The sequence below is a fragment of the Styela clava genome, chromosome 2 (genome assembly GCF_964204865.1).
Source record: "Styela clava chromosome 2, kaStyClav1.hap1.2, whole genome shotgun sequence".
NCBI lineage: Eukaryota > Metazoa > Chordata > Ascidiacea > Stolidobranchia > Styelidae > Styela > Styela clava.
The window spans coordinates 6,116,532-6,139,261 of NC_135251.1; the positions used below are offsets into that span (position 1 = coordinate 6,116,532).

General features: G+C 35.6%; 1 protein-coding gene across 1 annotated transcript; it reads right to left on the bottom strand.

Moving 5' to 3' along the window:
• Positions 1-37: 37 nt before the first annotated feature.
• LOC120336853 (U11/U12 small nuclear ribonucleoprotein 48 kDa protein-like) lies at positions 38-22,644 on the bottom strand. Its single transcript, XM_078109946.1, has 9 exons — positions 22,534-22,644; positions 22,140-22,227; positions 9,545-9,735; positions 7,792-7,916; positions 6,696-6,896; positions 5,353-5,468; positions 4,420-4,511; positions 2,628-3,712; positions 38-1,069 (listed from the first exon to the last, which is right to left on the bottom strand). The coding sequence occupies exons 3-8, from the start codon at positions 9,691-9,693 to the stop codon at positions 3,466-3,468; spliced, it is 930 nt and encodes a 309-aa protein (XP_077966072.1). The 5' UTR covers positions 9,694-9,735; positions 22,140-22,227; positions 22,534-22,644; the 3' UTR covers positions 38-1,069; positions 2,628-3,465.
• Between the last annotated feature and the right edge of the window lie 86 nt (positions 22,645-22,730).

Consider the following 22,730-nt stretch of genomic DNA (forward strand, 5'->3'; position numbering starts at 1 on the left):
ACATTTTGAAAAAGTTGATTGGCATTTTTATATCCAATTATATCCATATTTATTTTGTTAGGAGGGGAAATGATGAGATGGCTCAATCATATGGCGCCCTCACTATTTGGTTTGAGATGCCCGGACTTGAAGGTAAAGGAAGCCGTAACCGGCCAGTTGATAACCTTACCCCCAATTGAGAGTGCCTCAATAGAAAAAAAAACCTTTATGTATGGGAAAAGACTATTCGATAGATTGAAAGTATGAGCTAAATATCTGACAATAAATTGAACCCAGTTCCGATCAAATTACACAATGATTACAAAATAGGCTTTCAGTTTATATCACACATACAAAGAAATGCTCTCTCTGCTCTCATCAAAAATAAAGTGCAGTCACGTTGGATGTCAATGAACACTTGATCAAAAATAATTTTGTTGAAATTGTTTTATTTAAAAAACAAGGGTGCAAAAATTTTTGAGTTGGGTCTGAAACTTTGGTGTGCACCGGGTTAGGCCATAATTTCAGGTGACTGCCTAATGTTGCCCAATATACTTCAAACTAGAGGCAAACTAGGTTACAAAAATAGAGTGCAGTCACGTTGAATGTGTCAATGAACAGCTATTCATTCAGAGAGTATTTTGTTTAAAGAACAAAGGGTTGAGTTGGGTTCAAAACTTTGATACTCCCCCGTAGTATGTGTACCAGGTTACTTAGGGTCAGGTACAAATACTACGACAGTCCCAAACTCATTAGGAAAATTGGAATAAAATTATGGCCTAACCCTACACGTACTCTGTTTCGGTGTCCGCCATCTAGGTTCACTTACTACGGGAGCCGAAACTTTCACATGTGCCATTTACAGTAGGTTACTCAGTGCATCAAATGTACACACATGCTTTTATTTGGTTTGTTTGGATACCTCACACTTGCCACTGTTTTTTATGACATGTCAAAAACTGTTTGTTTTAATACATTTTCTTTATAGAAAGTTGTGAATTTTTATTTAACATGCGAAAGCTGGGTTTGAATCAGTGAACAAAGTGAACAAGAATTATCTGATCATCTTCTTCGCAAGTGCAGTGTCCATCTGAAAACAATATTTGATACTTAATTTCAGAATTGCATCAAATATTTTGAAATTCATACAAGTATAATAGGAATTTTTGTATTTACACCCCAGTAATAGGAAAACGTTTTTGTTAGGCTATATATTTTAGATATGTACAATGGAGAAAGCAGTAACTGACAATCTATCTGACTACATTTTTTGCATATAATCCTCCCATGCATAGAGTAATCAGCAGTTATCGTAAGCGTGCAACGAGTCTTTGGACAGTCATAACATAACTCTCCATTAATCTCAATATATTTTTGTACCGTAACTTATCATTTTCCTTATTACCGTACCTACCTTCTGACATTTTTCTTGCTTTCACTCGCTTGCTCCTTATAATTTATTTATGAGCCTGATGTTTATCACCTGAGGCTATGACTGTAGTAATATAGATGTCACTGGTGCTGGCTTTTCTGTCAAGGACTGTTCTTCATTGTTGTGTATAAATACTCTTTTGCTGATTATCTCTCATTATAGCCTACTGTGAATCATAGATGTTGCCACCTCAGCTTAGTGTACACAATTCGCATTGCTTATCTTAATGGACATATAATATACCTTCATTTACAAGCACTTGTCAACACCCATGCCATCTCTGCTTCAATAGAACCCTATTCACATTTTGTAACCAGGCTTTGCATAATACGAAAATTATTCGAACAATCCAAACGCTTTCTAACATGATGGCAATCGGCATTGGGAGGAACATCTAATCTCATTTTGCCCGAAATTTTTTTTTTCTAATAAATCGTCCATATATCATTAATAATTCATAGTTTGATATTTATTCCCAAATAGTAAATATGCCCTAAACTTCAAGGAACAAGTTGCAAAGATACATGCATGCCTATACATAGTGTTATCACTATCAATACACTTATCTTGTCAATTCTGACTCAAAATAATACCATTACGATAACCTATAGCATCTAGCCTATCTTATCTAATTTGCTCAATACTGCTATAGCTTACCGAAATATTGCATCTCTCTCGATTTTTCTAAAATCTTTTTCTTTTATCTTAATCTCTAACTTGGATTTCACTACAAATTTCTAAAACGAAAAACTTGCGCTGCTGGTTCGTGAATCAACTACCTCAGCAAGTGGTAGTTACTTAGCAATTCTGTTACTTAGTTGAATAAATCATGGTTTATTTTTAAAAAGGAATAGGAAGGTAGTTTCTGTGAAATATTAGCTGTAATATTCTGTAATAACTTTGACTAAGCTATATACTTTGTTCTAGTAAATCTGGCAACTAAAAGCAGTTCTAGATCATAGGACAGGTCACAGCATAGCACACTTGTCAGCCTTGACCCCCAGCTCACCAATTTAGCTTAAAACTGTTACATGACTATGTAAAAGAATTAGGAATAGTTGCCTACTAAGCCTTATGGAAGTGGACAACAATCCCTAAATTAACACAAAAAAATTTCCTGCAGTAGGTTTGCCAGGGGTCTCAATTGGGAAGAAAAAGTAACTCTAAAACAAATCTTTAATCCCCTACCCGCTTAAAAAAAATAAAAATAACTCACAATTCATGCATGCTGATACGCTGTCAATCAAATCTTCAATTCCCATAAATGTCTATGTTCAAGGTATTGATGCGGTATATCCAAAAATATATCCAATTGGAGTATAGTTGGTCTGCTATACACTGTTACATTATTTCTCAGGCATTATTAGAGTAGCTTTTGTCAAATTTCAGTCACATGGCTTTGTATATCCCATTTTTTTATAATCGATCGGATATAATTCACATGGTGAGCTGAGCGAGTGGCGTACCTCTAAAATCGCAGATAACTTCATTCCTTCATTCATGTTGTCATTGGTCGCATGCCTTTGTGTGTTCCATATATGCTTGGAAGGTGACATTGAGAGCTTAACCATAAGCAATTAAATGAGCTTCATAAAGGACTGGTACTTGAAGTTAATATTGATATTACTTGAGTATCATTACTATTACTGGATACACCTGTAGTGTGTGTACCATGTTTTATTGGCACAATTTTATTCCGATTTTCCTTAATTTAGTTCTATTATGAGTTCGGGGACTGTCTGTGTTAGTCAAGTGAATATCCCCCTGCCCATAGGTTTCAGTCCCTTTACACAACTCAATGTAAAGTAGGCGAACAAAATTAGTTACCTCCATATTGGAACACACAGCGCCAAACATTCATTGGAAATTGAGTGAGGTGAAAATTCTACCCGAACTCGATAATGTTTTTTTTTTCATTTAATGCAAATGCACAATCTCTAGATGTCCCATGTTTGGATAATGCGTAGAATTTTCTCCGAACAGAGACTGAAACCACAGCTGATAGAGAATAGCCAAGGGCTGCTAAGCGAGGGTCATAACTCAAGCTCAAACATTTATCTTCGCTGTCGTTTATATGTAAGATCTTTAGATTTATCCCGCTTCCTTCTCTTTCTGTGATGTTTGTCTTCTTCATAGTCTTTTCTGTTGAAGTCTCTGGATCTGGATTGTTTAGGTTCATATGATTTGCGCATTTGCTCTCTAGCACCACCTTGGGACTGTTGGCCATTATAATTCATGGTGGCATGAGCGTGTGTTTGCTCATTTTTTTGGACTTGCTGCGATGAGATATGAGATTCGTTTCTGAAAAATTTTATTTTTTAAACGATTGGAGAATCACATGTCATAGAATTGACAACAGTCAGTTTTTGAAAATCTTGAATTTGATATTTGGACGACTTTTGATGTGATTTTATGCCTCAGTCCAGACAGGACATATATAGGTAACTACTTTCTCGGAAAGACCAGAATTTTTCAAGACCAGCATTGCCTACATGTTACATGTTTTCACATTTCCTACCCATATTATCACACCCTGGAGGAGGTATACTGTATCTTCACTGTATTTCGGGCATTTATATTTACCTAGTATTTATAAATGACTGAGTATGGCTGATGGTGACCAAACCAGACCAGCTGTGAATTGACAATGCTCTCATGAGTTGAGTGCACAGTTCTGTTGTTGAGTGATTTTGGTCATGGCATCCACTAATTACACAGGGTGTCCATAAAATCCCTTTACAATTTCAATTTTGTTATGAAGTCAGTTCTCAATATATCTTAACCAGGTTTGTTGTTTTTTAATCAGTAATTTAAGTATTTTTGTCAGAGCTAAAACAATATATGGTATCGATAAATTACCTTTGCAATTTGAAAAAAAACTTTATGGACACCCTATATGTTAAGAAGTTAACAATTTGAAGCCGAGATGAAAATTTGCCAACACAGTTAAACCTAATGCTTAATCTGCGAGGCCAACCACAATAAATGTCTCACTGATCAATACTCACATAGGCGTCCCAGAAGTCGACTCTGAAGATTTCTTTGGATTCCAAAGCTTTGTCAATTCTTCCATATGAACAGCTAGGACCCCTCGAATTATCTGTTGAAAATAAGTCATCGTCATGCCATGGCTCATACAAAGAAATATCATGAGTCACACTATTTTACAAGTCATGTTCAGACTTAATTTCGACCACACCAAACTTTTTTCTGGGATATAGGGGGCAGGTATGGCCAAAATCGAATATTCTACTATTATTAACAATTACTGTTTATCTTAAGTTTTCGAATCCTAAAAATTACCTGAAGAAATCAACTCAACAGCCTTAGCCTTATCCAAGGCCCCCTGGGTGACCAAAGATCGGTTCTCTGTGGGCCACAAGCAACAGCCTCTACTGGGGTCTGGGTATTATGCGGGATGACAATATTGATTTAAATTACATGGATTGTTAATTGTCTAATCCTATGACTAAATTTCATTTCTTGTTTTACAGTTGTTGTTGACTTTTTATTATTAAACGTGATGCATAATATACCCGATGGTAATTCAAAAGGCAAAACTAGATATTTGTCTTAGAAGAGCACAAGTGTTTAGACCAGTGGTTCCTAACCTTTTATGGCTCCTGGCCCCTTTCCATAGGCTTTTAAAACTTATGGGCCCCCTATTTATCATTCCAGTGTTATTTTAATGATTAATTCCAAATCCCATTATGTTCAAATAATTCATGTACAACAAAGTGGACACACCCTGTATAATAACCTTATCAAGCAGTGAAACTTGGAAAGTTTCTTGTTAGGTGAAAGGAAAATCAGCCCTGTGCCCCCTCTCCAACTGCTATGTGGCCCCTTGAGAAGCCACGGGCCCCCGATAAAGAATCGTCTACTTAGACTCTTTAGAAGGGGGGCACAAATCATGAAAGTTTGAGAACCACTGGTTTTACCTCAGTTTGTGATCGTTTCGTGATGTGAACATTCTTAGCCCGATACGATTGCCTTCTCTTCTTCATGTCTCTCATTTTCTGTAGCAATTCTGTCTCACTAAGGTTATCAGGATTCTCTGTGGAAAAAATTTGTGGAAAATTATTATAGAAAAAGTCGATACTAGATCAACGGTCTGAACCCCCTTTTGAAATGTGTGAAAAAAAACGTTTCTCGGTATCATACATGGACCCTCAATGTTTTTTTAGACCTTGAACCCCTCTTGAAACCCACGTTTTCTGACCTAACCCACTTGGCAATTGAAAATTTCAGAACGCCTTTCCCCCTGAAAAATCCTGGATTTCGTCCCCTGAACACAGTTTGCACATCTCAGAGCCCAGTCCCATGTCCATCCAGGCTTTCCAAATACTGTAGCTCCTTACATATTGCTAAATATTTGTGGATGCTTGTATAGGGCCTTGTTCGAAGTGAAAGGTGTTAAATAGCGCTACATAAATATATAAAATTTTCAGAGTTGGGACCCACTATTTATTACCACAGCTTATGGCGACCCATTTAACTTTTTATGACATAACACAGAACACAGCAATGGCTAATCATCGTAAAACTACCGTGTTTCCTTGAAAATAGAACCTGGCCTGAAAATAAGACCAAATTTGATATCTAAAATGATTTTAATAAAACCCTACCCTTGAAATAAATTCAAAATGTGTGGGAGAGGAAAGGTTCAATGACCTGAGGTAAGGTGAAGATCACACCACTATTCAAGATTGTGTGATATTACAAGTATGATATTTGTCACTTGATTTTTATATAGGACATACAAATAAAAATGGATGTCGGTTTTTATATAATGTTTATTAAAAAATCTCGTGGTTATCTACAATGTAATTTTATTTTTGATAAATGAACACAAAAGACCTCTAATAGATTTTTGTTCCTTTGAGAAGATCGTAAGAAGGAAACTTTCACAGATTAGAATTTAAATTCAATTTAATTCCTTTTGTTTTTTTGAAGATTTATGTATTCGAGTTGCCACCGATCCTAATAATCAGTATAATTAATCAAAACTTTCTACATCTTTTCACGACTCACTAAGATTCTTTTTTGCGACCCACCAGTGGGTCGCGACCCATAGTTTGGAAACCGCTGATATAAATCTTTCTGGTATAACTTTTTTGCTGCTTCGGATTTAACATCTCCCAGGATGTAATGAATAGAGTGCCATGACGGTCTTTGCAAAAATAATATCTCTTCACATGCTGTTACATATCAGTGTATGCTTGTATAAGGCCTTATCCAAAACAAAAGGCATGAGTGCTGTATAGAAAATATCTAGGCCTACCTTTCTGGTATAACTTTTCTGCTGCTTTGGCTTCAAGATCTGCATAGAGTGCTTTATCTGGCATTGGTTTTTCACCGGAATAGCATTGTGCTACTGCAGCATCATAGACAGCTCGTCGTTGATCAGAATTGAGCAATGATTTGTAGCGTTCGTCAGTTCGTATCGGACCAATGCCTGGTACTACACGGGATATTATATCATCTGCAACAAAAGAATAATTTAACATTTTATAGGTCTTTGTTGTAATATGGAAAGGCCACTGATTTTTAAACAATATAACACCAGGTACGTCTAAAACAAAATTTAAAGCTCTATATTTTATTCAACACTTGGAAAAAATCGTTATTCCGTTTTGGACATCCCTGGAGTGCAAAAGGCCAGAGGTTCCCAAATTTTTTGTCTGTCTGGCGCCCAATTATTAAGAAAAAAGTTACAGGAACAGCGCAACTACACGAAAAAAATCCTGCATTTTAATAAAACTCAATTTTGTGATTGTTAATAATGTGTACTTCCCGCATTTTTTAGGTTTGTAAACATGTAGGCCTTGAGAATAAAGGGAAAAGATCAATTATTCTTCCTCATCTCTGCCTGATTTTCTTTCAAAATGCTAAAAAAATAACTCATGTTTGCTGATCTCGGTTCAGCAGATAAATTAACCGCAGCTCGTGAATTTGCAGCAAGTAGTGCATATTTCTTTTTTTTTGTAACAGCACCTTTTGGTAACCGCTGCAATAGGCTATGAACCTTTTAATGGATATAAATATTATGATAACATGACATTCCAGAATTCTGTAAAATTAGACTTCAATAGATAATTAAAATGGTCAATTTTCAAGAAGAAAAATATTTAGCTGTTTTTATTCAGATTCATATTCGTTTAAAGCCATTAAGCTTATATCGCCAAATGATTCAAAACTCAAATGGTAGAAGACTAGTCCTATCAACCTGAACAATGAGACTCTTCCATTAGTAAAAACAAAAAGAGTTACACTATTTCTCTTAAGTTTGATGGGCCATATTAAATCGTTAAACAGGCTGTGATTGGCCCTCGGGGTAGTGTAAACCAGGCCTAAGAACCTAAAAAAATATTCAATACCAGAGTTGATCAGTGCACGGTTGATCTCGATTTTTGTTCTTTCTTCTTGTTCATGTATCTCCACAATCTCCTCTTTAGTGTATCCCAAATTTCTCCATTTGCAAGATTTCAAATGACGGTCTAAGCTGTGAATATAAAAGATGAAATAAGTTATCGAATCTGATAGATTTATGTTAGTTTCAAATCGATTCTAATATTAGATTTGGATTTGATACACCAAATATTTCTTTTCAATCATTTCCAAAAGATCTGCATGATATTACACACTATTTTATATAAACTATACATAATTTAAAGTGTACGGTAATTGTGTTTTTTCACTTATATTCTGTCTCAAGTTGTGTCGCATGTCAATTTCAAAGTTAGGAACCAGTCTTGGCGGTCTGGTAAATTTATTAGGATAGGATTCACATATTTACACCGGGGGAGAGGAAGGTCGATGAGACGGATTAACCATATGGCGAACCACGACCTCTCGTCCGGTTACCAGTCCATGTCGAGTATGGGATTAGTTTTAGTTATTTGTTTTTCGGAAGCATGGACTTGATGTTGGAGGAAGCCATAACCGACCAGCGGTTACGTGAACCACCTTACAACGGCAAGGAGTCCAGCAATCCTCTCGCACATAACTACCCCGCATGGGATTCAAACCTGCGAACCCACGCAGGGTAATCAGAGACATGGTGGCAAGCATATTCCTAACGCTTAGCACGATGAGCCACACCGCCGCAGTACAATTTGACTAAGCCACAAGCCGGGCTGGGCAGCTGGTTCGAAATCAGTGCTTTCAACTCTGGCGCTACAGCGAATTCAAACTGAGGCCTCAGCTATGGAGATCAGTACAATGCAGCCCTCAAGAATAGCCCTCACATTGAAAGCCATCAATGAGTGTAAACCCCTCCTTTACCTGTCAGTCTGGGCCTCCATATTGGCAATCCGGCACTGTGCAATAATCTAAAATTAAGCGCTATTCAAAAATGTCGCCATTGGATTCAAATTTGACTGTAGCATTCGATAGTTTTTAGCAAAAATCGCAACTTTGGTCACATGAACCGAATTAATAATATTCTATAAATCAGAATGGTAAAATATTGAATAGACTATAATTCAAATCCTGTTATAGGCCCAGTCTCTATGATTCATTAGGTGCATATGCCGAATCAGCAAGTGTGCATGTTTTGGTCTGATAGGGAATTATTATGTGCATGAGGATTACTGGACTTCTTGCGGTTGTTGGTTGTAGAATGGTTCCTGTAACCGCTTGTCAGTTACAGCTTCCACCACCATCAAGTCCATGAATATAAAACAAAAAACTGATTACCGGTAACTATTCTCATAACTGACACAGTTAAACGGGCGAGAGGCTGTGTTTCCCCATACAGCTATACCAAGGATAGGATAGGATTTACATATTTATCCCCGAGGAGAGGAAAGTCGATAAGACGGCTTATCCATATGGCGAACCACGGCCTCTCGTTCGGTTACCATTCCAAGTCGGGTATGGGATTAGTTATTTGTTTGTTTTTCGGAAGCATGGACTTGGTGGTGGAGAAAGCCGTAACCGACCAGCGGTTACGTGAACCACCCAACGACGGCGAGGAGTCCAGCAATCCTTTCGCACATAACCATCCCTGCATGGGATTCGAACCTGCGAACCCACGCAGAGTAATTAGAGGTGCAGTGGCGAGCGTATTCCTAACTCTTAGCCCGTTGAGCCACACCGCCGCCACGGATAAATCAGAAAATTTCTCACCATTTTGCAGGCATTTGATGACTTTCATCACAAGGGCATACAACCGTAGATGTTTGTTCATCCGTCTGTGATTTCCATCCAATTGCTGATTCAAATGTTGACAAATCTTTGGCAACGTCATTTAAATAGGCTTCAATGCCAGCATCCATTTGTCATTACTGCATTACCAGCAGAAATAGCTCAGAAAAAATCTGTAAATAGATATGCAAGATAAACTCAGTAACACAGTTCTTCGATTACCGTACAAGATATACCGGTACCGGTACTAACATCCGGTTAAACAAGACAGAAACTCAATTTGAAACGAAGGGCGTCCGACATGTACGGATGTACCGGTACCGGTAACGGCAGATCTCACCATGCTTTTCTAATCATTCGCCGCAACCATAGTGACTATAAGTGACTTTGGCCGCAACATGCATCGGTGGGCACATGACCAAAATATAATTTTATTTATAAACTCTCAAACGCTACGATGAGTTTTTTTTTTCGATAAGTCGGATTATTTTTTTCGAAAAATCCAAAAGTGACGATTTGAGATTGCGCTTTCTTTTAATTGGTTGAGCAGTGCCGGTTTATTGATTATTTACGGTATCGGCATCTAGGGTGACATCTAGGGTGTCGCTGCTCGATAACCAGTACCGGTACAGGATTTTCAGCGTTTCCCTCTTTTATTCTATTCCGTATATATACCTTACGTATTTTTAACATTGGTGGAAAAATAAATTACTGATTACGGTTTGGATATGACGTACACAGTGGTGGGATTCAGCCAGTTCTATAGAACCATCTCACGGAATTTTATGAGATTAGCGAACCGGTTTGCATTACTGGTTACTGTCAATGTTCTCTTTGTAACAGAACCGGCTGAAAAATAGGACTTTTGTGAAGGAACCATCTGAAAAAAAATATTTACATGTACATATTTATTCCGGGGGGCGAGAAAAATCGATAAGAAGGCTTACGGTATGTTGGATATGGGATTGGTTACCCAGTTATGTATGTATGTATGTTTATTCGTCTCGTAAAAGCAAAAACACAGGAGTTAGTAAAAATCAACATTGAAGACGGGATGTATACACAAGACCATACTGGCCTAAAACACATGAACGTGTGGCATACACCTCTTATGATAAGCATATAATGCAATAAATCGAATAAGTATAATATGGTCCTTCCAATGAGCATATATACAATGAGTGGAAACTTGCAAAGATTTGCTCATTGTGGCATTGTTCCCTGCATTTTTTACGTCGTCCAGCTAAATGGTTCGTTGCATATTAAGAAAACGCATTGCTCGCTGCCAAAATCCCTTGCTTCAGCCGAGTCGGGTGCGAAATTAGCCGTATTGAGGTCATTAATTCTTCAATACATACTTGGTTTTGGGTTTCGAAGTATGGTACGCTGAAAGCATACAACTATGAGTATATGCTTATTGGGAATGCATATCTATTAGACAGAAAACGTATCTACAGAACAGAATATGAACCAGTCGCCGAGAGGAATGCGGTTATTTATGTATTTATTAATTGATAACATGGGATTTACATATTTATCCAAGGGGAGAAGAAAGCCGAAAAGAAGGCCTAAATATATGGCGAACCACGGCCTCTCTCAATCACAGCTCTGTGCTCCATATGAATCACATGGCTCTGCGAGCTATTCGTTTACTTATTAAAAATACTGTTTGTAACTATAAATTACTCTGGGATATCTTGCCATTGAAAACAAAAGCCAGAAATTGGAAGAATAACAGGGAATGAAATGTGTGTATTATGTAATGGAGAACCTGAGTTTGTTTCACATATTTTCATGTATTGTAAATTTACAAAAAATATTTATGAAGATTTTGTTTTAGATATATTAAAATTGATTAGAATACATTTTGTTATCAATATGATTCTTGCATATTATTTAGTTTTAACGATCCTTTATATAGTCATATGTATACTGTTGATTTGGATGCAATTATACTTTTGTAATCAATAGTGAGATATACAATTTTGACCATGAGAAATTATAAAACACCACATTTTGCCTTTCTCAAAAAGCAGATAAAAATGGCCATAATATGTAGAAAAATATAGAGAATTATAGAATAAACAACCCATTTGAGAGGAAATTGAAAAATTTATGTAAAGCATTATTTTAAAAAGAAAATTATATGTTTATGATGGTGACCGTACATTTGAACCCATGTACATTTGAACCCATGCGTATATCCACGGGTTCAATCTATATGCGGGTGCTAAAACCCATGGGTTAGGGTTAGTATGGGTTTAACTATCCATGAAACAAAAAAATTCCATAGGTGCAATAGCATACAGGTGCAATTGTCATGGGTTCAAATGTACGTGGGTTCAAATGTAATGGAACCGTTTATGATATGTATTTTATATTTACTAATTTTATTTTTATTGTTTTATATCAATGCATTTATTAAAATAACCTAATTATGGTATGGATTACTACTGGAATTGAACAAAATAAATACTGGATCATGGATGCAAAATGGAATATGAACTTATTTATATTATATATATTATTTTATATTTACCGTAATTAAAATCACACATTGAGTGAACGAATGAGCATACTGTAATGCTTATTGGGAATACATACCATCTATTAGACAGAAAACTTATCTACAGAACAGAATATGAACCAGCCAAGTGGGGACCTGGGATATTGTATTCATTGATATAGATAGAGATAGTTTATTTTGAAAAGTCCACAATCTGACAATACAAATAAATAAAAAATGGAGAGTTCTGGAGAGCAAGCAAAACCTTTAAAAAAGTTCAAAACACGATGAGTATCATGTGCCTGCTGTGTTATAGCAAGTAGTAATGTGTAATGAATTTAATTCACTGTGGTAAATGAATTGCTATCTTTTAATTTGTTATGAGCACACTTGCTGGAACTCCATAATCTATTATTCTATTTTTTAGTAACACTTTTTATAAAAATATCAAATTGTTTATCATACTTGCACCCATATTTCGCCCTAAATTCCATTCTATGACACTTTCTCCGTATCCAAATATCTATGTACATGACCACATTATTTATTTTTTAGTAATACTTTATTTAAAAGTATCATAATGTTTATTATAATTGGTATTCTAGTATTTTATCAGTTTTTTGCCTTAAATTTAATTCTATGATACTTGCTCTGTATCCAAATATCTATATGTATATGAGCACTTTATTTATTTTTTAGTACCGGTAATACTTATTTAAAAATAACCTATTGGGTATCATTGCTATTTCAGTATATTATCAATATTTCGCCTTAAAATTCATTCTATGTTACGTGCTCTGTAGCCGAATATAGATATGTACATGAGCACTTTTCATATATATATCTGCTGGAGAAGGGTCAAATCCTGATCATGTATTATTGTGTGTTACTATCCTCCAAATCACTTGCCAGTCATAATCAAGTATTATAATTTGATGTGTTCAAATTATAGTGTATAAAGAAATCTACTCATGATTTCATTACTATTATCAAATGTTTATAATTAAAGTGCTATAATAATAGAATTTTCCCCATCTTTGCTTATAAAAAAATCCATGTCCTATTACATTCATTTTTAGTAGACAAATTTTCCAATCCTCGCTAACCCATTTTTATGCAGTTTATATGCAATACATGTCTACTTATCAGCTGAATAAATGATGATCTTAGGACAAGACATGATTATTTAGTACTTTCCAAATCAAAAATTCTTGTGAATAATGTATATAGTGAATAAGGTATATGAGAGGTATTGAAGAATTTAACACCGAACCTGTTAAATGACCCGAAATGTTGTAACGTTGTCTCCCAGTCAAACACCTGAGCATCTGTTTTTTTTTTTATTATAATTTATATATGTTCATGGTTTGACGAACGAAATAAACTCTCTCTCTATTAGTTTAAAATACTGACTTCTGGACTTGGCTAATTTTATGTAATCAAAACTTGTTAATATTTGCATATCAAAACTTGTCACTTATTTTGTTCCATCCATGTATTTTCCACATGTTTTTCCAATAAAACATACTTACGCCTTACTACTGTTATTTGTAGCTTATTATTGTTAGCTAATTATTTTTGAGGTGGGGCGCAAGACTTCACAAATTCTAAAAAGGGGGTGCGGCTTGAAAAGTTTGGGAATGTTTGTATGTAGTAGACCCTAACCTGGTACACATGGTTCCGGTGTCTACCAACTGGGTTTACATACTTCAAGAGTACCTTTTTGTATTACAGTTGTGAAACAGAAAAAGCTGAATGTCGGTCTCATTCCATCTGTAAAGTTACCGAAAACTCCACAAAGAATGAACAATGTGTATTATCGATGAAATGGAAAGTGACATATAAAAAATACAGAAGCTGTAGAAAATATTTTGCATTACAGAAAAATTAGTTCACATATTAAATATTTTACATTACAAAAAAATGGTGCTCCAGAAATATGTGTACCAATATGAAGGTAACTAATTTTGTTCGCCTACTTTATGTCAAGTTGTGTAAATGGCCAAATTCTATCGGTAGGGGGATATTCACTTGTGTAACACAGACAATTCCCGAACTTTTAATAGAACAAAAATAAGGAGAATCGTAATCTAACCTGGTACACATACTACGAGTACCGAGAAAACAGCCTACATAGTAAAAGCAGTCTTAAGTAATATATGGCTAATCTAGGAAAAATGCCTTCCTTCCAGGCTTGGGGAAATGCAATGTAATAAGTTCTGTCAAGTTATACGCTTTTTCAAGGTACTTTGTATTTTATAGTTCTGTTTACCGCTAAAAAAGATCAGGATTCAAAAATGAGATATTCAGGTTGCATTTCCATAAAACTATCATAATCGCATTTCAGCCACACAATTCGAAGGTATAAAAGTATATTGAAATAGAGAACAATAGATTGCCCAAAAAATTCGAAAATGTAGCTAGTTTGATGATGATATTATCCTTTGATGAACCTATTGTTATTGTACCAGCCATCAAAATGCAAGAGTGCAGTTATTTGTCTTGTTAATAGATGGTTGTACTATAGCATAAATGATTGTTAGATGGGATAGGATAGGATAGGATTTACATATTTATCCCGGGGGAGAGGAAAGCCGATAAGACGGCTTATCCATATGGCGAACCACGGCCTCTCGTCCGGTTACCATTCCAAGTCGGGTATGGGATTAGTTTTTACTGTATTGTTTGTTTTCGGAAGCATGGACTTGGTGAATGGGATGTTACCGTATATTGCTATTTCGTAGATTGGCTCTGACTTGCAAGTCACCCGTTCACCCTTCAGCTTCAACGCCCACGTGAATGAAGATGCGTTAAAAATCTCTATGTGTTTTTATTCGTAAATTTCCACAACACACAGAATACTAATCTTATAACATTTATCCCTACTAGCTTTGAATGGTATTCATCGTCTTCTCTCTCGAAAGATATCGGAGTCGTATTTATACGTCCATCATAAATCTTATTAAATACTGTAAACGTGAGCTCGTGATTCACGTTATAAACAGAAACTCCTATTATCTCAATAAAGGTAATTATGTACATCGTACGGATGGGAACTTAGATATAATTATTTCAATCAGTGCCAAAGGTCTTGAGAATATAGATTTTAATTTGATAATGACTGTGTGGAACCTGTTATGTTCTTAAAACTGGTGTAATTTGATTCCTACGAAAGTCTTTGTTCGAATTTGTTTGGAAAAATTAACTTTGTTTTCATATTTTCAACATGAAATGGGGTACATTTGGGGGTTAGTTGCTATATTATCTCCCCATCTTACTAACTGGAAGTTTAAAGATTTGGCAACTCTAATAAATTGAAAATATATAGAAAAATACAATACACAATGCTAAAATTAATGATGTAGGTCAAAAAAAATATTTACATGTATATGATCTACACTGAGACACGACATTGAAATAAAGAAGAGTTTATAGAAAGAGTAAAGATTGTAAAGTAGAATTACAGAAGGATGGCGTATTTTTATTTGAAAAATTTTGGTTTGGACGGTTAAAACATATTTTCAATTTAATGTATTTCGCTACGCTAAAATACTTAATGCTCGCATTATCGCATTGTTACGATTTTGTAGACCTAGTTGGTCAATATATGCTTGTCCCATGTCGGGAAAAAAACGCATTTTTAAGTTTATGCCATCTCAGGGCTTTTTTGAAAAAATAACGCTTTTGGATACAATTTTTGTTTAACGAGCTTATTATTTCACCGTTCTGTATGACGGCTTTGTAAATAATTAAAAGTATGGCTCGCTCGAATCTACTTTTAGAGAGCATTTTAATTCCAACGAAATCTATTTAATCGAAAAGAAATTCTAACCACAAATATTCAATAATATAAATCTCTTAAAAGGTATTTGAAATTAGATTATTCAAAGTTGTTACCATTAATTAATTTATAAAAATTGAAAGCCGAATGAAACGCCATGTATATATATAAAAAGAAAAAGAAGTACTTTACCTTAGTAATAGTGGAAGAATGAAAAATGTCTGTCTCAATGAGGAGAAAAACCTGCAAATCATGAAACAAATTGTAGATTTAACATGCTCCTGATATGTATATCCATTAGGTATGCGCGAAAATATCTCTATTGTTTGCAATAGAGCGCGTAATTTACCGTAAAACAGTCCATATAGTTCATTGTTTTCAACAGTTCGTTTTTTGATTAGGTTTTTCACCTCGAACCTCTATCATGTTCTAAAAGAGTTCATTTCGATCGATGTTCAATACAGTCCATATTCATGATTTTAACGTTTCCAGAGTCCGTTACCATAGTTCAACTGTTTTCAATTGAGATTATTGTCTTTTCATAATGTTTTTGATTATTTCGGCTTGTCAGCAATTTGCTACTTCAATCGTTGTTCCAGGCAATTTGAATCTCCCCGACGTTCGTAAGTTCGCACGTTTTGTAGAGACGGTTTCTCGGCAATTGTTTAGAGCTTCCGCTTGGTCAGCGTTTTGGTTGATTCCGTCAAATTGTTGCCTGTCCTGGTTGTTGTCCGTACTTGTGGTTGAACCCCGTTGATCTGCTTCGTTTCAGAAGGTTAATTCAAGTCGGTTTTGTCACCATTTATAGCATATATGTTGAGAAAACTCTGTTTGATCTTATTCTCAGATTTCCACGATACACAGAATATAAATCTTATAACATTTATCCCTACTAGCTTTGAATGGTATTCATCGTCTTCTCTCTCGAAAGATATCGGAGTCGTATTTATACGTCCATCATAAATCTTATTAAATACTGTAAACGTGAGCTCGTGATTCACGTTATAAACAGAAACTCCTATTATCTCAATAAAGGTAATTATGTACATCGTACGGATGGGAACTTAGATATAATTATTTCAATCAGTGCCAAAGGTCTTGAGAATATAGATTTTAATTTGATAATGACTGTGTGGAACCTGTTATGTTCTTAAAACTGGTGTAATTTGATTCCTACGAAAGTCTTTGTTCGAATTTGTTTGGAAAAATTAACTTTGTTTTCATATTTTCAACATGAAATGGGGTACATTTGGGGGTTAGTTGCTATAGTACCAGCCATCAAAATGCAAGAGTGCAGTTATTGGTCTTGTTAATAGATGGTTAGTAACATACTAAGTATTGCCATCATAAAACCCCCACAATGCGTGCTTCAGCTGCGAGTAAGCAATACATGTTTCTATGATTACTGACTTGAAATGTTCGATTTTATTTTATTTCTTTTAGTATCTTATTTTTCTTAGAATTCTCATTCTGATGAGAGGACATCAAGCGTGGTCTGCTACTGGATTAGTGACACCGACATTCCGTGAACATTATGATCTGACAACAAGCATTTGAATATGATGTACTGCAAAAGTATGCCAAAATAATTTGAGAACAAAAGCCGTTAAGAAACTATGTGAATATAGGGATTTCTTTTCAACATACCATTTCTGTCAGACTTTTGAAGCACTATAAATAAGACTTACAAAATTTTTGAGTTAGTTGGGAAAAAATGTTAAATTGTCAATGTCAAGCTCGGGTCGACGCAGTTACCACTGTCGTGCTTCTGACTAACATGACGCTATATTACGGAAATATATTAATAAAGTCATTTGAAATGAGGCATTATCAGTAAAGAAATATTCTAAAATTTTGAACGGGGTGTCAAATAAAACTCATAAATTTCATAATAACTTGAATGAAACATCAATATTTTGTCTTGTTGTTGGAAATTGTATTTTACAATTTGGAACACAGATGGCGCCAGAGCACAGCCACTCGGTCTTTTGCAGTTTAGCTAGCTTAAGCCGCGGTTCGCAGCGATGCGGCTTGGGATGTTTTGGTCTGATTTGGTGAGTTTCAGGCTGTTCGCCCCAGTTTATTTGTTGTAGGTTGTTCAATGAGATACAGGGCCTGTAAGCCTTTATGAAATTTATTTTTAATTAGGTTAGAATAAACCTTAAAACATAAATGGCAATTTCTTTTGAAATGGTTTTATCACAAATTGAAACTTTCAAGAGAATGCATTGGAAAATAATCCAACCTCTGGAGATTGTTCGTTTCGGTAAATCTCAACAAACAGACGTTCCACATTTTGTAGGACAACACAGCTTCTTGTCGTCATTGCAATCAGCATTAACTGCACAGTTTGTGTCAGGACATGAAGTCTGTTTGTGAGCAGCAGGACATTTAGGATCATATTCTGAAGAATTTTTTTTAACATTAAATATTTATAATGTATGTTAGAATTAGATTACGGTGCTATGCTATAGTGATACAACATTATTACTTATAGATTGGTAAGTATGTTGATAGGTATTTGTCTGTCTGTGTGTTAGATGCACGCGATATCTCACCAAAGCGAGGTTGAATCTGCTCCAAATTTTGCATGTGCATTCATCATAGCTCGGATCAGAAGCCTATTAATTTTGGATGGATGTCTTATAATTAGCAAGTTATTAATTAATTAGTGATGGGACACACGGTGTCACTATGGAGTAAGACCACCATTTTGGGGGATCCCCTAACCTTCGATCGATAAGTCTTCGGTTTCTAACCGATATTTTCGTTTATTTATTATTTGAAATTTGTGTTTAAAACAATTTCTCGACACAACTGTCATATGACTCGGATTATATCTCTTCAAAAAAATCCACTTCATCCATCAAGAGTTTTCGATTCACAGTTCCGGTCGCTCACAGGTCTGTTGCCTGCTTCGGACAGGCATCGTAACATCCGTGAGTGACTCATTACCTACTTGTTTAGAATACTATTAATTCCAAATAAGATTTTTCATTGGGCCTAGTTTAGGGTTGCCATACCGTCCGGAAAATTCCGGACATGTCCGGAATTTAGGGTTAAATTTTGCGTCCGGGAGGAATTTTGAAAAATGCGCAAATGTCCGGAATTTTACTGCATCTGCAATTGTAATGTGCACACTGCTAATACAGAACATTGTTATTTCGTACCGTGCGCATATTTTTACTACGAGGTTGTATGGAATTTTAATATAACAGAGCGTTTTCCTTATCAATGGTGTTAGAGTTGCAAACGTCAATGAGAGATGCTTGGAATACCTGTGCAAATGGATGAAACCAATGGAAGAGTTTACTTGTTTCAAATGGATAACCTTGAACGAGATACCAAGTTGGAAGGATGTAAAGCAGGGGTTGGCATCCTACGGCCCGCGGGCCAGATCCGGTCCGCGGAGCAATATAATCCGGCCCGCGACGCTTCACTGGATTATAGTAACAAAACAGCTGTTTTAAAGATTATATTCTTTACGTAACAGAATTAATTTTGCGACACGCGTAGGCTAAATTATGTTATAACTCACAATTGCGCGTTTAATGACCCTATAATTAAATTATAATTACACAAGCGGCAACAAAACGCAGAAAAGTTGATGCTTAGCGCAAATGGTTTAATGGTGCAGAAAATATTCAAATGGTCAGTCTTCGTGCGCTGCTCTAAATTTAACTTCTGATCTGTGTGAAAAAGTGTGATTCATCGGCTATCCGATCGGTTTTCAACATTCTAAAAATATGAGGCCCGCTAATGACTTGCAACCTTTGGTTTTGGCCCGCGAGCGACAAAAAGTTGCCGACCCCTGATGTAAAGCCTTGCCTGGAACATCTGATTAGTAAACGGGTTGATGTGGACGATGATAAATGCTTTGACCGATTCTGTAACTTGAAGGAAGCAGTTTGTGGAAAGTTACCTACAAGACGAAGAATTTATTAAACTGCCAACGCATAAGAAATAGTGCAAATATGTCTACGAACAGTACATGCCACTCCAAAATTTTGAGGATTGAACTGTTTTTCTTTGCTGTTACATCCCGCAATGCCAATGTAGAGAGAGTCTTTTCACTGATGCAAAGTCAGTGGACTAAAGAGAGAAACAAGTTGCGACTATAAAAGGCATGTTGACTCTCCAATATAATTTCAAAGATATGCACTGTAGTGAATTGTTTTCATTTTTGAAATCAGACAAGAAGAGAATTAGATCTTCAGAAAAATATGCATGGTCAGAAGAGTAAATTTGTAGTGATTGTCTTTAATTTGTTTTAAGCATGTAATTGCTGTTTTTCCGTTTCGGCACAATCTAATTCTCATTCTTATTTTTCACTCTGAAGTTGAGATTTTTCCAGTCGACGGCCCGTAGCTATATTTAGAGTGTGCTTACCTGCCTGGTGTGAGATTCTGCTTGTGACTGAAGACATTACTTTTCATTTCGGTAGCTGGCGCTCTAGAATGAGTATCGTATAGCGTTTGCAGGCTTAGCATTTCGGTAGCGCATATATATGGTCTCATGAAAATAGGGACCTCCAGAAAGAAGTATGCGCACCAAGATGGCGCACAACCTGAACATAGTTTTTGTGTACCGGTTAGGACTAAGGTTGTGCGACATAGTCATGCACTGTCCGGAATTTTGCTTTTTCAAATATGGTAACCCTAGCCTAGTTCAGTTTGAACCAAGAATTAATTCAAATTGAACTGGCTTACAAGTGTTTGAGAATTTAAATATCAATGATTGAATAAATTTACTTTTGCAAGTAGGTGGTTCTTCCGACAATTCTCCTGTCCAAAGACAAACTACTTTCTTTGCTCCCCATCTCTGCAATCCAGATTTGCAGTAGTAACTATTAAAAAAGTGAATGTTGTATTTTTGCTAATGTTATATGGGAGTTCATTTCATAGAAAAATATTCGTTTTATTGAACAATTTGCGAAAGCAGTAGTGTATTCGCAAGATAGGAGATGAGCACTAACATCACGTCTTTGTGCAAACGTTCTAGATCACACTGCGAAAAATATGACGTCATAGTACACTCTGAAGTCGTCAGCTTCTACGTAGTCACGTGGTACATACTAGTGATACAGTGATTAAAAATTGAATATTTTCTATTAACTAACAACGATTTTTTCAAGGTAATAAAATTCAGTCTAAATTACTGCTAATTCACATTGCTGAATAAATTTATTTATCATTTGCAAAATGGCGCTGGGTTACGCGTTTGATCTGATTGGCCACAGGCAAAGATATGAACTTGTAACATAGACCAGGGATGCCAAACCACGGACCCGCGGGTCACAAAGCAACCCACCACGTTTTATCCGTGACCCGCCAAGGCACGAATAAAATAAAAATAAAATGCTAACATAACAGTGATAAAAATTGATAAAACCGGCTTTAAATTAATTTAACAATACCTATTATAATCTACCGTCAGTTTGGCAGTCAGGGCCGCCATCGCTCTTATTCAAATTGGTAATTTTTCGGGCCGGTATGAAGATTTTCAAAACCCCTAATTTTGGACGCATGTCTGCACCGCTGTAAAAAGTTAATCAGCTGTTGGCTCTGACATCGTATATGACATAACAATATAACCGATTGTCGCTACGTCTGATCTCTTCCGGAAGTTCATCTAAAGACTGTTTTAGGGGTTACGCGCGAACTAGATGAGACTTGAAATAAAAGCTCAGAAATCTAAAATAACAATGGGTGTAAAAGTGCCTTAATGTGGTTAAAAGCTGACCGAAAAAATAGAACGCTATCATAGTGGAATTCCCTCCAGACTCTTGGGAACCGTAAAATAATTTGCCGCATCATTCTAAACGTTTTTGGTAATTCATATGCGTGTTTTCGAACTCTAATTTCATAAAATCGAGTGCAATAAAAAGTCCCTGGTAGAAGTGCTGCATAAGTGAAGCCCAAAACTACGCCAACATCAACATGAGGTTATAAGATTTCTTTCAGAAGTTTATTATCAATACAAACATTGATCAAATATCTGTGACCCACTCTCTTCTGTTTCGCGATAAAAATATAATTTTTGACCCATTCATTGAAATAGGTTCGCCATCCCTGACATAGACCGTAAGCGCGATTATCTTTTCCATTGTAAATCAATAACGGCTTTCATTGTTTGTATGTGGTCACATTCCAGGATGAAATGAATTATAACATGCGATAAAGTTTGTTCGACAACCATTTACAACTAATACGGATTTTCAAATCATCAATGAAACCTTGGTATAAGACAACTTAGTAACATCATCCGGATAAAATATTTAATCAACACACCTGCAGTAACTTGAATAATAATTGTATCCATCCGTGCAATCATATGTTCCTTGTTCCGTCGGAAAATATATTGGTTTGCAAATAACGTCTGAAATACAAATGAATTATCAAACTTAATATGGTGTGAACGTAATAAAAGATCCAGCAAGTGCTACAACTTTACACATTATTATAACATGCATTTAACACCGTAGAAATGTTTAGTGGTTCATAATTTTAAAAACAAGAAATATTTGCCAAACGATTTCAATAAAATACGTTCACGTTTAATCAATTTGAGAGTCTCTTAATTTTACTCAATAACTAACTAAGTGATGGATTTTAATTGTTCATTGGTACAAAAGAAAATAATAAAAATGTTTCAAATCTTACAATCAACACTTTACATTCTCACCTTCACAGGTTGGTTGTATTCCTGACCAAGTCCCGTCTCCATTGCAGATTATTTTTCTTGGTCCTTTGAGTTGTTTGTGAGAATCACAGACGAAGCTGAAGAAATATTATTGTTAAAAATTATGTAAATCAGCTGGTTAAATTGAATTGAAATATAGTTTTGTGGGAAAACCAACTTACTCGCATTCATTCTGATAT

Coding starts and splice junctions, on each gene's coding strand:
- LOC120336853 (XM_078109946.1), bottom strand. CDS start 9,693: ATGGATGCTGGCATTGAAGCCTATTTAAATGACGTTGCCAAAGATTTG. Junction 5,469..6,695: donor AGAAAAGTTATACCAGAAAG/GTAGGCCTAGAT, acceptor TTTTTTCCACAG/AGAATCCTGATAACCTTAGT. Junction 3,713..4,419: donor TCGACTTCTGGGACGCCTAT/GTGAGTATTGAT, acceptor AAAATTTTTCAG/AAACGAATCTCATATCTCAT.